The 18443-nt window shown below is 40.7% G+C and overlaps 1 protein-coding gene across 1 annotated transcript in view; it reads right to left on the bottom strand.

Moving 5' to 3' along the window:
- Window positions 1-18443, bottom strand: part of LOC149248001 (soluble inorganic pyrophosphatase-like) — a 99894-nt gene that overhangs the window by 29124 nt on the left and 52327 nt on the right. The window contains exon 7 of the mRNA XM_089458327.1: window positions 18205-18325. Within this exon, the coding sequence (XP_089314453.1) occupies window positions 18205-18325 (121 nt within the window). The remainder of the gene's footprint in view (window positions 1-18204; window positions 18326-18443) is intronic.

Here is an 18443-nt window from a genome sequence, read left to right as displayed (position 1 = left end):
ACAAAATTTACTTGCCCAAACACAATCAAATCTGTTCAATCAAACTGCAGTCAACAGGATGCCCTAACCAGAAAGTCAACGTTGGTCAAATCAGCAGAATTACTCCTCCAAATTAGCTCGACCAAACCTAGTCAATTCGGCCTCCAAAAACAGTCCAAATCAGCCCAAAACAGTCTTGAAGAAATCGGTCAAACTTGGTCAATGCATAGTCAGCTTTGCGGTCAACGCTGGTCAACCTTCCCATAAATCCTCAAAATCTATGCCAGAGAATGCGGCTTGCCCAAAATAAATTCTCCCAAGAAAAACGCAGTCAACCCTTCGCACGTGTGGAGGAGAAGAAGGTTGCCTGAAATTCGTACGACCCAATCAGATGAGGAGAGAGAGAGATATGTGTGAGATGATGAATGTCCAAATGAGGTAGATGCTCCTTCTATTTATATGCAACGTTGAGGGTGAAGAGACATGACTTTTGGGCTTCTTGAGCCTACATTAGATTACTGGCCGACCTTGACAATTTGTCCATAGAAGAAATAAATTCATAATTCCATTTATACATGTCAGAATGAGATGATCTTTAGATCAATCCTACACCTCTCAGAAAGAGGAATCCAACAAAAATATCATCTCCATCATATGAGTTGTCCAAGGTGGAGTTTGGCCCTAGTTTCCAAATTTAACACTCCCTCTCAACTAGGGAGAACTCCACCTGCCAAACCATCTGACAATCTATACCATCCCTGTCATCCCTGCTCTGCTCTACTGAACCATGAAGAAATGATCAAGTGTATCATTCCACTCTCCAATGACCCGAAGTCAGTCTCCATTGATCCCAAATCAATATCAAACATCCTAGCATAGGGAGTACAGTAGTACACGATGCGTCCATCGGTAGTACTATGGTCCCTATCCTCATTTCCCTACTCATTGGCCAGATGAGAGGTACTTCCCATGAGTCCCAGACTGCATGGGTAGGATGTATTGGCAGGAGAAGGTGAACCACTCATCCTGCTCATATGCCATAGGAGAAGGTGAACCACTCATCCTATGCATATCTCAACCATCATGGGGTATCATAGGGGAAGGTGAACCACTCACCCTGTACACAATGCACCATTAGGGGGAGGTGAACAACTCACCCTATGGTTGCTCATAGCTCTAAGAAGTACCCCAAGCCCCCCAGAGCTCCCAGAGCTCAATATCCAACTCAAACGGGACCCTCATAAGAGGGTCTCTCCACGACTCCAAGTCGTTCACAGAAGGTTAAGAATTTGACCTTCCCCAGGGGCTTCATAAGAATATTTGCGACCTGATCATCAGTCCCAATGTGACGAAGCCTTATTGCTCCCTATTGTACCATATCCCAGATAAAGTGGTACCTGATATCAATATGCTTGGAGCAATCATGAAACACGAGATTCTCAAAAAGACGAATGCCACTTTAGTTGTCGCAGTAGATCATGGTGTATCCAGCACATGCCCAAACAACTCAGTAAAGAGCTTCCTCAACCAAACAACTTCACAGGAGGCCATACTAGCAACAATATATTCAGCCTCGATGGTGCTCAAAGCAACCAATTTCTACTTCCTGCTCCATACAGGATATCGAAGCATAGCCTAGTGAGAAGCAACATCCCGGTGTGCTCTTATAATCCACCACACTGCCAGCCCAATCAGCATCAAAAAAAACATGGAGCCTCAAATTCTCGGCAGTGTATCTCAGTCCATAAGTGATTGTGCACCGAAGATATCTCAGAAGATTCTTGGCAGCAATCCAATGTATGTGATGAGGCTCCACCATAAATTGGCTCAACATATTCACGACAAAGCATATGTCCGGACGGGATCTCACCAAGAACATCAAGGCCCCCACGAGTTGACGATACTCAGAAGGATTTCCCAAATCGTGCCCTGTTGTCGCGCAGATTGACACGACAACGCTCAGACCGGGGGTTGTCACTCTGATCCCCGATCCCTCCGTTTAAGCCTGTCTCCCGCGGCTAAGGGGGGTAGTCCCTGTGAGATGATGAGACCAACTGTCGACCAGTTGGTTGGGAGACACGAGATACGATATAAAAAGGACTTGATGGATTTGATTAATTTAGCAGACCAGTGCCTTAAGAGATTGTTATTAAAACGATTACTTGTTAGATGATGTAGAAAAATAAACTGTGAACAGCAATCATTTGTCATCAAAGGCATCAGCTAAAACACAATGCTTTAAGAATAACCAAAACGATATCCAGCAACTGAAAGTTCCGAAAAGATAAATGCTTTAAACCACCATGAGAATCATAAATTATTAACTAGATATCATATTTCGTATCTCGACTCGAAAATTTAGATCTCAGCATGAAAGAATAAACATGATAATAACTGAATCTGGCAAAAAATAATTTTCCACAAAATTTTAATATTTTTTCAAAATTTTTTATATCTTCTTTTCAATTTTTTAATTTTTCAATATTATAAAAATGAAAATTAAAAATCTAAAAATTTGAAATTTAAAATCTATTCTAAAACTAAATTATATTAAACTAAACTATATAAAACAAAACCTAAATAAATCTTTTTATATTTTTTTTTTTTAAACCATAATAAAACAAAAAATTTAAATCGAAAAGTCTAAAACATTAAATCTAAACGTAACTATACAAAAAATCTAAGGACTAAACTTTAAAAAAAACTATATTAAATCTAAACAAAACTATACGAATTGAAATCTAATTATAAACAATAACTACAAACTATACGCTACCCTTTTACAATTAAAACTTAAGAAATAACATTCGAAAAAGGCTATACCCTAACTAGAACGTAACTGCGAGTTTCAAATCGAAAACACACTAACACGATACCTGACAAGCCCTTACTGCGATTTTTTTTTCTTTGGCGTCGGACATCTGCTATTACCTGCGGCGATGAATTGATTCTTCCTGCGGTGATGAACTAAAACCTTCGACCGATAGCTGGAAAGATTTCGACCTGTCGGCGGCATGAAAAGACTCGATTCCAGCTTCGGTTCCTCACCACGCACGCAGATATTTCAAATGTGTAACCAGGTGATATCTCCTTCTTACAGGGCGTTGGTGAAATGAGAATGTGACGTGGAAAGATAATCCCTCGACCGGGACAAGCTAGCGACAGCGGATCTTCACAGTCGACGGCGGTAAAATGCATGAATCGATTTTATATTATACCTGTGCGGCTTGCTTGCGAATGACGGAAGGGATCGTGACTAAGCTCAGGCACAAACGATGAACACATACTCAAACAATCTGAGCGATTCTTTCATTGAACGATTTCGGTTTTGGATCAGATTTGTTGACGGATCGAAATGATTGATCATGTCGAAAGCTGTCACTGCACCTCTTATCTGACTTTTTCACAAGTTATGCCAGGCATTTGCTGTGAGCTGTTTGGAGATAAGCAGACGGCTGATAGCAGATTATAATATTTTTAGAGCCTGCAGTTTCCAGACTCAGACGACGGATAATGATCTTGCAATCCCACGAAGATTTCTCAGATATGATGGCAAAAATTTTAAACCCTTGAGAGCCGAAACAGGGAACCTGCAAAAAGAAATTATCTAAGGCCTGCAATCTAAAACGATAAAATCTCCCAAAATAATATGTACATAAAACCAAAGTCAAAACCCTAATGAAAAATTTGAAACCCTAGAACAGCTGATTAATGTACAAATTTGGCCCCTTAGCAGCCAGATTCATCAATAAGCACAGAAAATATTTAAAGAACAGAAATTTCAGATTGTCACTGTGAAAAACTTCAGAAAATCTCTCATGCAGATCAGAAAAATAAAACTGAATGATAGACCCAGGATCAAATCCAACTGGGCTCAGCAAAAAATGCTTGCGGGAGTTGGCTGGTTCAGCCGAGAACTTCCCCGAACGCCCACAAAATTCCTTCAGAAAATGTTTTCTGCACAACTCAAAACAACCATCAGTAAAGAGGGCAAAAATGCTGCTAGATCTCAGAGAGTAATGGAGATACCTGCCATTACTTCAAAAACCCTAACAGCACCCAAACCCTAGCAAGTGAACAAGATACCTGTGCTCACAATACTCTTAAAAAAAGCTATTATCAATGACTGAAAATAAAATATGCAGAAACTAAAACAATCTCACAGCATTTTAAGAGAGTAACACCAGCAAGATATGGACCCCAAAGTCTTCTTTTATTAACCAGAAAAAGATTTACAAGAGAGCTTCTTTAGTCTTAGACTCACAGATCTTATTCCATCGTCTGAAAATGACCCCTAGCACCCTATTTAAAGGAAATGATCCCAACGGCTAGTTCGAGTGATCCATGTAGAAATGATCTCGACCGTTGATGAGGATCAAGACATCTCTTGATCTCATCCGTCGATTTATTCACTTAAAATATTATTATTTTATTAGTTAGGGTTTTTGCTTTATTTTTTTAATTTTTTTATTATTTTTTATTTATTTCATTTTTTAATTTTTATTTATTTTATTATTTTATTATTTTTATTCATTTTTTAATTTCTTAATTCATTTTAAAATGGATCATCGAACTAAGCCTTCGGAAACATCACCTAGGACCTAGGACTTAGGACTCATGAGGGGATTTAAAACATTTTTCGACCCTCAGGACACATTACATCATGACTTTTACAATTTACATCTTAAGGGAGAAAACCCCTTTAACATAGACCCTCACAAATCACCCAGTTCTGCGACACAACTATAATCTAGCAGATCAACACACTAGGATTCTCTTAAAATTCCAATGATAAAATCCATCCCGGCTTTGGGGTCAGGTTTGAAGGAAAACTCTGCCGATCCATGGATCGGTGAGACGAAAAACCTTCTGGGATGTAGATTACCACTAGAAAGTTAGGTCCACCTAGGCAATTCACATACATGACTCATATCTGCTAAGATTATTTACAATTAATACATGCAGACTGGGTTTACAATTAGATTGATCAAGCTGCTGATGACTGCTGGATGGCACGGACACGCTGATCAGGTGCTGCCCCTTTCTTGCAAAGAAAAAGGGGGTGTACTGCATGGGTAGTTGACCGGTAGAGGTCAACAGTGCCCAATAGCATTTCCACATAGCTTCTTGAAGTTGAGTTCCATCGGAGTAGTTATGGACTTAAAATCCACCATCCCAAATTTTTCAAGTAGCTTCACAATGCATTTTCCTTGAGAAAGGAAAATCTCACCTTGCTTTTGCCAGACCGCCAACCCTAGGAAATAATGCATCAGTCCTAGGTCCTTCATCTTGAACTTGGAAGCCAACTCCCTCTTGCATTGATGAATGAGAGGGTCTGCACCCGTCAAAAAGAGATCGTCCACATAAAGTACCAAGATGAGAGGTCTATCATTCTCAACCTTAAAGTAAAGGTTCGAATCAGCTTCACTTCTTGTAAAACCCAGCTTCATTAGATAGTTATCGATCCTCAAATACCAAGCCCAGGGTGCTTGCTTCAAGCCATAGGGGGCTTTCTTCAACCTGCATACATATGTCTTTCGATCTTGGACATCAAACCCCTCGAGTTGTTCTACATAGACTTCCTCCTTAAGTGAACCATGCAAGAAGGTGGTTTTGACATCCATCTGGTGTAGGTTCCATCCTTGTGAGGCAGCAAGGGCTATAATCAAACAGATGGTGGTATATCGGGCAACTGGTGCAAATATCTCATCATAGTTCACACCTTCCTTTTAAGAGAAGCCTCGAGTAACAAACCTCGCCTTGAACTTTTCATCACTTCCATCAACTCCATGCTTGATCTTGTAGAGCCATTTAGAGGTGACAACAAATTTTTCCTTGGGTCTAGGGACCACATCCCAGACATCATTCTTCATAATCGACTCATACTCTTCGTTCATAGCATCCTTCCATACTTGGTGCTTCACAGCTTCTTCGAATGTGCACGGCTCAGTTTGAATGATGGTGCTCATGGCAGTTAAGTACCCTTGGTACCTATTCGGCTTCTTACTTTCATAAAATGTCCCCCTTGGTGCAATATGTCTCTCGGCATCTTCGAGAGTTTCCCTAAGCCATGAGGGTCTCCTTTTTGAGGAGGAGGGCTCATGAGGAGGTGGATCAATGGGATCCATTGGTCCTTCAACATCAGGCATCGGCTCATCCTGCGGTTCTCCCTAGTTTCCTGTATTTGCTTCTTTGTCCTTCCTTGGAATAGGAAGGTTCCTAATCTTCCCAAGGGCAACATCTTCATCGAAGGTGACATCGTGACTTATCTCCACTTGTCTTTGACCAGCACATAGCTTCTATATGCCTTAGAAGTTTCACTGTAGCCCACAAATGTTCCTTTCTTCCCAAATGCATCCAATTTGCTTCTCTTTTCTTTCAACACATGAAAATAAACGAGGCTTCCAAAAAATTCTAAAATGAGAAACATCAGGTTTCTTACTAATGAAAACTTCTTCGGGAATTTTGGAGTCCAACGCTTGATGAAGGCATCTATTTTGAACGTACACGGCAGTGTTGCCAGCTTCTACCCGTAGGAACTTCAGAAGGCTTTGATCATGTAGCATGGCACAAGTGGCTTCTATAATGGAACGATTCTACCTTTCGGCAACACCATTTTGCTTAGGAGTATATGCGGTAGTAGTCTCCCTCTTAATGCCAGCTTCTCTACAATAGTCATTGAATTCATTTGACTCATACTCAGTTCCATTATCGGTCCTCAATATTTTGATCTTCTTCCCTATTTGATTTTCAACCAAGGCTTGGAAAGAACGGAACCATGTGAACACTTCATCCTTCTTCTTCAAGAGATAAATCCAAGTCTTGCGAAAGAAGTCATCCACAAAGATAACATAATATAAGTATCCTCCCAAAGATGTCACGGGAAAAATGCCAGATAGATCAGAATGAACCAATTGCAAAATGTCAGTAGTCTTGCTATCACTTGAGGGGAATGGTCCCCTTGTATGTTTTCCTTCGGCACATCCCTGACAAACACCTTCATGTTCTACTTTAAATTTGGGCATACTTGTCACCATCTTCCTTGCATCGGGTAGAGCCTTATAATGCAGATGAGCAAACCTCCAGTGCCATAATTCGGATTGAAGAGATGTGTTGCAAGACATAGCTCCTAATGGACTCCCTCCAACTTGATATAGGCTATCAACCTTGAATCCAAGAGTAAATGCTTCTTTGAAATTTCTTTTCCAAACACGTACCTTTCCATCAATGAATGCCACCTTGAATCCTTTGTCTTCCATCGCCGAGATAGATACCAGGTTCTTCTTTAGATCAGGTACATATAGTACTTCTTGTAGATGAATGGTGTTACCTTGATTCAATTGAAGAGTAACATTCCCAACTCCCTTCATGGGATAGGTGGCATTGTCTCCAAGAATGATTTCCAAATTTGTATCCTTTTCTATCAGATTTGAAAGAGTTTCCTTATACCCAATGAAGTGCCTTAAGGCACCACTATCAATCAACCAATTTCCCAAGGTATCCGGAGGGGAGGCAGTAGAGAGGGCAGATATAAGATAAAATTCTTTTTGTTTGTTATCTACAACATTAGATTCATCATACCTGGAGTTTCTTGATCTTTTGGGAGGTCGACTATTTCCATGTTCAGTAGCAGGAGCATTCCTTTTTCCTTTGTTGTTGAACCTACCATTCCTTTGATTGTTGTTGCCCCGGAAATTGTTGTGGTATTTGTTGTCATCATCCCGAGGTGTATCCCTTCTATTAGGACACTCCCTAGCATAGTGTCCAAACCTGTTACAAATGAAGCATCTTCCCTTCCTTCCATCTTTGAATCTCGGTCTTCCTTGACATTGCTTCTTTGAACCTGCATTATTCTTTCTTTTAGCATGAGTGGAGAATGCAGTAGGATCATTCCTATTTGAAGGCATGTCTCTCTCCATCATCCTTGTCTCTTCTTGAGTACATCTAGTCAGCAATTCATCAAAACCTGGAATCCTGTCATTGTTGAGGATAGTAGTGTTGAACACATGCCATTCATGAGGGAGACCTCCAAGGGCAATGAGAGTGAGCTCCCTGTCAGCAATAACTTCTCCAATTGAAAGAAGATCATTTTTTATCTCGGTAATCCTCATGAAGTAGGATTGGATATCTTCACCTCTTCCCTTCTTTATGTCCTTTAACTTGTTTTTGAGAAAGAGGACTTGGTTTGCATTGCTAACTTTGAACATGCCAACCAACCTGTCATGCATCTCCTTAGATGTGTTCAAATCAAAGATGTATGCAACCAAATGCTTATTAATAGAATCCATGATGATCTTCTTAGCTTTGACTTCACCTTTCTTGTACTTTGTCTTAGCGGAAACCGGTGCATTTGAAGGAGGTTCAGTAATCTTTCCCTGCACATAGTCCATAGCATCTTGCTCTTCCAAAGTCAAGTCAAGAGACATCTTCCATGCATGATAATCAGATTTATCATTGAGCTTGTCATCAGATTTGAAGTAAGATGCAAAGGCCATTGAATCTTGTCCTTGTCCAACAAATCTCAGTGATTGCTCTTCTCACTCTTGCTTGGGTTTTGTCTACACCTCAGCTCTGATACCATGGTAATTTTAGATAACAATGGTATGTTATATGCTTTAGAGCAATTTACTGCAATTTTCTTATTAGCCCAATATCAATTTCTAGATTAGGAATCACATTTCTTTGATAGTAAATGCAGATAGAACATAAATAATAAGCAGAAGACAAGCCAAGACAAGAGAAAACAGTATTTGGTGTATGCCAGGGAAAAACCCCAATGTGGGGAAAACCCTTTGATCAAATCTTCTTATTATTCTTCAAAAGTTCAGCAAAGAGAGAATACAATATACAAATTTACTTGCCCAAACATAGTCAAATATGTTCAGTGAAACTCCAGTCAACTGGATGCCCTAACCAGAAAGTCAACGCTGGTCAAATCAGCAGAATTACTCCTCCAAATCAGCTCGATCAAACCTAGTCAATTCGGCCTCCAAAAACAATCCATATCAGCCCAAAACAGTGCTGAAGAAATCAGTCAAACTTGGTCAACGCACAGTCAGCGTTGCGGTCAAAAGGCATGTGGTCAACGATGGTCAACCTACCCAAAAATCCTCGAAATCTGTGCCAAAGAATGCGGCATGCCCAAACAGAAATTCTCCCGAGAAAAATGCAATCAAACAAGGTCAAATATTTCCCAGTGAACGCGGGTCAAACTTGCTACAACTTGGTCAACGCTGGAAAATAGAAAACACAGTCAACCCTTCGCATGTGTAGAGGAGAAGAAAGCTACCTGAAATTCATACGACCCAATCAGATGAGGAGAGAGAGAGATATGTGTGAGATGATGAATGTCCAAATGAGGTAGATGCTCCTTCTATTTATATGCAACATTGAGGGTGAAGAGACATGACTTTTGGGCTTCTTGAGCCTACATTAGATTGTTGGACGGCCTTGACAATTTGTCCACAGAAGAAATAAATTCATAATTCCATTTATACATGTCAGAATAAGATGATCTTTAAATCAATCCTACACCTCTCAGAAAGAGGAATCCAACAAAAATATCATCTCCATCATATGAGTTGTCCAAGTTGGAGTTTGGCCCTCATTGCCAAATTTAACATGGTTGTCCCATGATCCCCACCTAAAGAGTTGTTGGAAGCAAGTCCCTGGTTAAGAGGAAGCTTGGGTACATTCCTTTCATGGAATGGGTTGGTCATCCTTGGTTAAGAGGGAGTGACAGGTATGGTTTTGTACTTCATGTGTCATGCACTAGACCAGGACTAACAGTGGTAAGTCTTAGTGAAGGCCATGATGGGAGATAGACACATAATTCTTGTCTTCACCTGGGAAGACAGAATGGAGGATTGGGTAAACATCTGGCATCCGATACTCTTTGAGGATGAGTTAGGGCATCCAAGATAAGGACCGATATTCTTTGAGCACTGGGAATCCAAGATAAGAATAGTCTTGGTGGAACATACTCTGAGCAAACCCGGGTGGGGTATGTTCCGAGAGAGACAATGATGAGGGTGTCTATACATCATTGGTCTCGCCAGCGTTGAGCTTTGATCTTGTGGAGAGATAGAGTTGCTAGTCAAGGCCTTGCTATGTGACAATGTTGGATGATATCTATACAGATGGGTTACCAATCAGACTCTTCTTATGAGAATTCTTCAGCGTGAGAATGTCCAAGTACCTTGTATGGATTATGAATACCTCCTTATTTAAGAGGGAGTGTTGAAAAATGTAACTAGGTTCGGTCTTCATAATGACATGTGTAATCATGATTTTATGTAATTGATCAAAAGAAGAAAAATAAAATTATTTTGTAATGCTTGAGTTATGGGTTTCATGCTCAAGGAATTTTATTTTATAGTTAAGGCTCCCATTGTGAGCCTTTAGGGTTGGTCATCAAGTCATAAAGTCTAGAAAGTCAATGTCATGCATTGAAGACATGTTACATATTGTAAAAATTAATTTTGATTGTGTCAATAACCCTCCAAGACCTTGTCACAAGCTATTACTCATGTCAGCCTTCTAAAAGGATGAAGATGTTTCTAGACAAGCATGTCAGCCTATGTGTAAGGAAAAGTCATCTTATTTTGAGTGACAGTCCACTATATATAAAGAGGACTTGAACTCCATTTGAAGTCTCATTCGATCAAGCATAAGAAGGATAAAAAGGAGAGCGAAGAACACAAGAAAAGAAATCTCATCCATCAAAGGAAGAAGGGGAGAAGGTCGAGTTGTTTTTGGGTTAGTTTTAGGGCTAATACCTCCACACATGCGAAGGAAGGAAGAACCATCTACTGCAGAAAAGGTCAAAGGTCTTATTGTTGTCCAAGAGGCTGAATCAAGGAGGAAAATAAGCAAGATTACAAGTCGAATTGTAATAAGAAGTCATACCATCCAAGCGAAGAAAATCAAGGTTCAAAAGTTGGTCAATCACACATGCTAGGGTTTCTGAAGTAGGGTTAAGAGTTGCAGATCTGATCCAAGGGACTAAAATCTGAAGGATAGTCAAGCTAGTGGGAGAAGGAAGAAGTTTGACCATCATTGACTCAAGGAAGAAGGAGTTGAATCAAGAAGGCTTGTGACTTGGTCTTGGAGAGGTTGTTGTGTCAAGGGTCTTGGTCTTGGTATTCGTCAATTGAAGTATCTATAAGAAGAAGAATTTGTTTTGGGTTTTCCTCTCAAATTGGAGAGGTTTTGGCCCTGGCTAATCACCTACATTATGTGTCTCTTGTCTCCTTATTGTTTATGCTTTGGTAGTTGTTTGATGAAGAAGATTATTATAATAATCTGACAAAATAGAAGAACCTAATCTAAAGAAGTAAAAAGCATTCACAAGCAGTTATCATTACAAGAGAAATCATCTAATTGTTATGCCCTAGATTTCTCAACGCCGCGCAAATATCTCAGCACATGTTTTGTTGTTGTCCAATGCACTCTCTTCATCTCCACCATGAATTGATTCAGAGAGTTTATTGCATAGGATATATTTGGCCCGGTGTTGACCAAATATATGAGAGAGCCTATTAACTACATGTACAAGGTGGGATCTACCACCTCCCTAGATGCATCTATCTTCCTCCAATTCGTGATCATGGGTGTAGACATGGCTCTACAATCCTCCATCCCAAACCTCCTCAAGATCTCGATGCAGTATTTCCCTTGTCCAAGGAAAATATCACCATATGTTTGCCATACCTCCATGCCTAGAAAATAGTGCATGAGCCCCAAATCCTTCATCTCAAATTCAGTTGCAAGATCCCTCTTGTACTCCTCTATGTGCCCCAGTGAACCTGTCAAGAACAAGCCATCCAAATATCAAACAAGAATGAGTACACCACCCCCAACCACTATGTAGTAGAGGTTAGTGTCCGCGTCACTCTTCACAAAGCCCATGCCCTACAAGTATCTGTCGATGCGCTCATACCACACCCTAGGAGCCTGCTTGAGCCCGTACAAATCTCTCTTCAACTTCCACGCATGGGTTTCTCTGTTGTGCGCACAAAGCCCTCAGGTTATTTAATGTACACCTCCTCCTCCAGTTGACCATTCAGGAACGTTGTCTTGACATCCATCTGATGGATCTGCCATATCATCTGTGTTGCTAATGATATCACGATTTGCATAGAAGTGTGCCTAGCCACAAGAGAAAATGTCTCCTCATATTCTATCCCTCCTTTTAAGAGAATCCCTCAGCCACGAACCTATCCTTGTATTTCTCGATGTTGCCATTTGCACCGTGCTTGATATTATAGATCTAGTGTGATCCAACCACTGCCCTATCTGTCGGTCTGGGTACAACCTCCCACACATCATTCTACATGATTGAGGAGTATTCCTCAACCATAGCATCCCGCCACACCTATTGTTGTGCAGCCTTCTGATAGCTGGAAGGCTCGTTATTTACTAACTTATCGATGCCATGTAGCTAGTGTACCCCTCTGGTTGTTTTTGCTCTCTCTTGCCCGTCCTAGGAGCCACCACAAACTCCTGAGCATCCCCGAGTGTCTGATGAACCTCGCGGTTCCTCTTGCCAATAGTGGAATTAGGAATATCCACCTCCATATCTTCCTGATGCATTTCCCTTATATGTTGCATCTTTGCTCCATGCTCTACAACCTCTCAAGAACACCTGCACCTGAGCTAGTGCTCGTACTCGTGACTATACTCGTGCTCTGTTGCCCCTAATCCTACTACTCAACTCTAGGAGCTTCTTCTGGCTGCTCACTCTGATCTTCAACTGCTGGCAAATCTCTGGACCTCCTATACGCCTTGTCCTCCATGAACCTAACATCCCACCTAACTATAATCCTCCTAGCCCCAACGAAATAACCTCGCTCTGCAGTCTTATCTAACTTCGAACATGTCTCTCTTGCAATGTGACAATATGCTAGGCTTCCAAATATCCTAAAGTGACCGACATCTGGCTCCTTTCCTGTGAATGCCTCTCTAAGTGTCATTTTTCCAAGCGCTCTATATGGGACCATGTTCTGAATATAAACCGTCGTACAGTATGTCTCTGCCTATAAATAATGTGGGAGATCCCAGTCATAAAACAATGCTCTAGCTGTCTCCGAAATAGAGTAGTTCTTCCTCTCAGCAACCCCATTCTTATATGTTGTAAGGAACCGTCCACTCTCTCTTGATTCTTGCTTTGGTACAAAACTCTTGGAATTCTTTGTTGGTTCACTCACCTCCATTATCTGACTGAAGAGTCTAGATCTTCCTGCCTATCTCATTCTCCACTACAACCTTAAACTCCTAAAAGTGACTAAAGACCTCATCCTTGGTCTTCAAGAAATAGATCTGGGTCTTCCTGGAGAAATCATCAATAAAAGTCGCAAAGTATTTGTATCCCCAGAGACCTTTCCAACGACGCAAGCAGTGCGTCAATCAGAGTCTATATGCAAAAGTTATGCCACTCAGAAGACGACCTTCTTGTTTTCACACCTATAGTTTGGGAGAATGTCGCGTCAACCCCCATTATTCATGGAAAAGGGGCTAGCCACATGTTTGTGATGTAAAAGACTCTAGAAGAGTCTATTTTGTAACTCTAGTTAAGAGTTGATGTAGTCAAACTTAACCACTAGTAGGCTATTGGGCTGTGTTATAATTGGGCTACTAGGGGAAGAGGCATTCCATTCTTTCGAGAGCATTTTGTTCCATAGATGAGCAAAGATAGCCAGGAGAGATAGGTGGTAGAGCACACACAAAGGATTTGTGCACTGTAGCGTCCCACAAGCCAGAAGCATTACTTCTTTGTACCTGCATCCATATTTCCAGACAGAGAAAGAGAGCGAAGCGACCTCACCTTCTAGCTGGGTTTTCTCCCGAAAGGGTTTCCCAGAGAGCATATATTGTCTTATGTGTATGAGAGCTTATTTTGTTGTTCTCTACTTTTCTGCATAATTTCCATTTGCATGCATGCACTAATTACAGTTAAATCCACAGATCTTAAAGTTTAATAAATTGTAATAGTGTAGAATTTTCAGAGTTTTAATATAATGTTATTAGATTTGTTGTGACAAACTGTCCAGTGAAAAATCCATGGCAGTTTATGGATCATTCAACCTAAGAGGTGCCTCTAGGAACATTCACCCACTAGCTTAATGTACAACGCATGCATTAAATCACTTATTCAAGGTTCCCAAAAGAATTTTGCATTTACTTTAACCCATACAAGAATAATGATAATCATAACATGCAGTAAACCAGTAAAATAACAAGAATAGCATCAAAATTCGACTTACATGAGAGAGAGAGAGTATATCCATTCATCAACTTCGCATTAGAAAGAAGCTCCAAAGACAATAGCGAAAATCCAAACATCATAATGCATCAAGAAATCTCCAAAAACTTAAAAGTTTACCCAACAAAAGTGCGAAAATCTCTCAAGAGATACTAATCCAATCCAAGAGATGATGAAAATGAATCATCTCACTTCTATTTATACAATCCTCTAAGGGATTTGAATGGCTTAATTTGGACTAATAATGCCCCTAAAATAAAATAATGTGCATAGTAACAATATTGTTGGTGACAAGCCTACCAAAATAACTTAATAAAACAAGAATAAGCCTCTCAAGGGAGCAGAATTATCATGAGTCGTTGGGCCTTTGAGGAGGCCTAATCAAGTCCTAGGGGTGCCATGATGTAAAATTGGACTCCAAACATAGTGGACAAGGGGTTGGCCCCTTGTTTTCCAAGCAAAAACATGTGGTGCTCCCAAGTGGGTGTGGGGGCACAAAGACATCCTCATGAGTCTCCAAGTGGATGGGAAATTCCTGTAGACCATATGTAAGCGCTAGGATGATGACATAAACCCTCCCTCTACAGCGGAAGACGTCCTCTGGACCTTGGAACACCTTCCAAGTGTATGGTGCACGTGTGGAGCCGGTTGGGCATGGTGAACTAGGTGCATCATCTTCATCCAAAAGGTGGAACACGAACAATCAATGAGTGTTGTTGGGGATTCATGAAGTACTCTCTACTATGGTGGAGGCTCATGGCTCTCGACGCTCACTCTACAAGTGCTAATGTGGCCCTCTAGAGGGCTAAGACTCCGTATAGGGTAACCAAGCCCAATACGAAGACCCACTTGCAATCCTGCATAAGATCCAATGCGTCCCCTTGCCCTCCAATACAACAAATAATTTGAATAATCAAGTAAAAAAACTTAAAAGTCATGGAATCGATGGGGCAATTCATGGTGGCATGCCCTTCCAGAGTGGGCTTTCGCATGTACAGGTGTTCCAAGCTCAATAAGGGTAATCAAGGACCCTATTAGGTAGTTTCAACCTTTAAAGGGGGTGATATGTCCATGGTACATCCCTCAAGTGGTAGGTGGAAAATGATATAGTAATGGAACAGAGTGGGAATTAGGGGATTCATCCAGACCACATGTCATGGTACAAGGGTAGCTATAATAAGGGAAGCCTACACCTGGGTGTATGAGTGTAGGAGGGATCAAATCGTGGTACATGAGTTACCCCAGCCTTTGTATTTCCACCCTTCTTCATATGCCTTTTGCCTTTGATTGATTTTTCTTCATAACTGCTAGGGGCTCCAGGGGATGAGAGCATGTTGTGTAATATAGAGCAGTGGATACCCCCTTAAGGTAGGGCAGTTCATCACCCACAAAAGGTTGGACAATCTTAGGTTCCTTAATGATGGAGTGGGCTCATCTAGGGCCCATAAGAACCAGGGCAATGGCCATGGATAAGGACTAGAGCTCATGTTTGGCTTTTGCCCACGTGCTAAATTTGTATGTCCCGACCATCTTTTGCATTTTGTGGTACATTTCCTCGTTGAGAGTGGCCAAATTATGCTTTTCCTTTTTTAGCTGCATCAACCTTCGGGCATCGTTCCAGGCCCGACCCAAGGTGTGGACAAGGGGAGGGGGAGGCTAACCCTATGTGTACCCATTGGACACATGTGGACCTGGATGGGAGAATAGATAAATGGGGCTAAAATGAGTGGAAGGGAGTGATGTATATGGTGTCGAGAAGCGGGACCACGCAACCAAAATTGGGATTTCCAATGTAGTGCCAACCCTAAAGCTAATGGCCAATAAAGGAGATCCCACGGGACTAGGATACAAGGCTAACAGCGAAATTGGGAAGTGGAGACAAGAGTACAAACCTAGCCCACTCTTTCTGTCGAACCCCCCCACCAATCCATTCCCAAAAGTGTCCATGACAAGTAAGGAAAATTACCCAACTATACCAATGAAAAGCCATACCTTCGGGGTCGGGAGGCCCACCTTCAAGCATACAATCATAACAAGTAGGTGAAGGACCACATGGTTGGCTCAGGTGGCGGAGATAATGGCCAATCGAGCTATCTGGTGGCTACAAGCTGTCGGCTGAGGACCATCTAAGAGAAAAAAATTCTCCAATATACACTACCCACAGGTGGTGGGTAACAGGTCCAAGAGCAGAATTATATATATTAAGGTTTTCTTCACTTTTTGTGCTAGTTACTATTTCTTGTTATCGAGATGCAGAGAGATGTATCCAAAAGGATCCAAGTCCCTTGATATCTATATGCTTCTCTTCACATCGATAGACTGGAAACTAGGCCGACTTGTAGCTAGATGGATTTTAGACTTCTGTGGACATTATTACATGACACAATATACCCAAAAGGGTTTTACAAATTATATTGACTCTTCATGACAATTCCTATAGGCATGCAAATGATGCCTTGGCCTATTTGACCAATGACACAAGCATTAAACCCATGCTTTATAAATAAATAATTTTCTTATATTCTTTACATCACACTTATATTTAGCTGGACTCTTAGGGTGCACTACTTAAGTTGTTGCATAAAAGCATGTGAATGAGTGATTGGCACATGTGGGACAAACTGCTTGAGTTGGTTAACTGGCAAAACATGTTTAGTTACTTGAAGAAATGTGTTTGGCACAAGTTGTCATGTAATCACCTACCCTTAGCAAATGTAAGGCACATGAGATGGTTAGGGTTGAAGAGGAAATTGTCAAAGTGGGGTGCTCCACTTGTGAAGTCATTCTCTTAGGTGGACACACTACTTAGATTGTAGTCACTTGTAGTATTGTACTAGCAAGGTGCACTACTTGCGTTGTTGCAGAAAAATATGTGGATTGGATGCTTGGCACATGAGGGGCACACTATTTGAGTTAGTTACTTCGAGAAGTGTGTTTGGCATAAGTTGTCATGTAATCACCTACCCTTATCACATGTGAGGCACATGAGTTGGTTAGGGTTAAAGTGGACAATGTCAAAGTGGGGTGCTCTGCTTTTGAATCCATTCTTTTAGGTGGACCTAGTCTAGAGTTTTTACTTGTAAAAAACCTCTCTTATTCTATAAAAGGGAAGGAGGGGTACATTGCATCCAAGTATGGGAGCTAGTGTGAAGAGTTGTGTGATGTGATAGAAGGATGTCAAGTTAAAGTGTTTTGCTTTATGAACTTGTGAGAAAATGGTTGGTTTTGCATTGTAAGCTTGGGAGAAGCTGATTTGTTTAATGTAATTTACTTTCTGCTGTAATACAAAGATATGTGATTGCTGCTGCTTATTAAGTATGCTTATCTGATTTATCATTTAGATCTGATTTTAAGACTTCTATTTTCTTAGATCTATCAGTTATTTTCTGTTTTAATGATCTAACCTCTTGATATGTGGTGTCTACACTTTTGAATCTCCCTACAACATTTTTATTTATGCAGATCTCAAGTTTTCATAGGTGTTTCAGAGGTTTTCAAATTCATATGCAGGGTTTAAGTTCTATGAATGTAGATCTGTTCTGATGAAATGAAATTTTAACAAACTAGGTCAGTCTCCCAGCAATCAATTGATGGTGGTACAAGGCTAGAAAAGAAACCACCAGGGTTAACTGAGGGGATAGACCAATGCAGAGCCTAATACATTGTATACAGAGCTGCAGTTTACCAGACTCCAACATTCCAAGAACTACGTGGATGGGAATGCATTAAGAGCATATTCAAGAGAAGGTAATATATACTCAAATAAATATTTATGAAAGCATCCCCTAGATTACTATCAACAGCATAGAAAATTAACTCATGTCCACTTTGTTTACCAAAGTAGACACACTATTTTGACTAAGAATAGCATTGCTTCATATGCGGTTACGTTCATGATCATCACCAAAGCTGAATGGTTTTATTATAAAACTAAAACAAGTAGCTCTAAGAACAAGGGATACAATCTTCAAAAAAACGACGTATTTCAGCAAGCCTGTGTGGAGGAAGCTCTTTGATATCACGATAATGACGAAACTCAGGATCATCAGCACAGACAGCAATAATCTTGTCATCTTTTTCACCCTGCAATCCAGAATGAAATGAAGGATTTTAGAGGAATTCTTGAATTTTTCTGTAAACAATCTCAAAAATGAGTTTCAGTAGAGGAGCCAGAAAGAACTAAAAGGAATAAAAACGGTAC

Source organism: Pinus tabuliformis, chromosome 7, assembly GCF_031772625.1.
Source record: "Pinus tabuliformis cultivar Carrire ecotype Pingquan chromosome 7, CPIR1, whole genome shotgun sequence".
Taxonomy (NCBI): Eukaryota; Viridiplantae; Streptophyta; class Pinopsida; order Pinales; family Pinaceae; genus Pinus; species Pinus tabuliformis.
The sequence above is the reverse complement of the archived record's forward strand: the minus strand, read 5'-3'. Positions and strand labels throughout refer to the sequence as shown.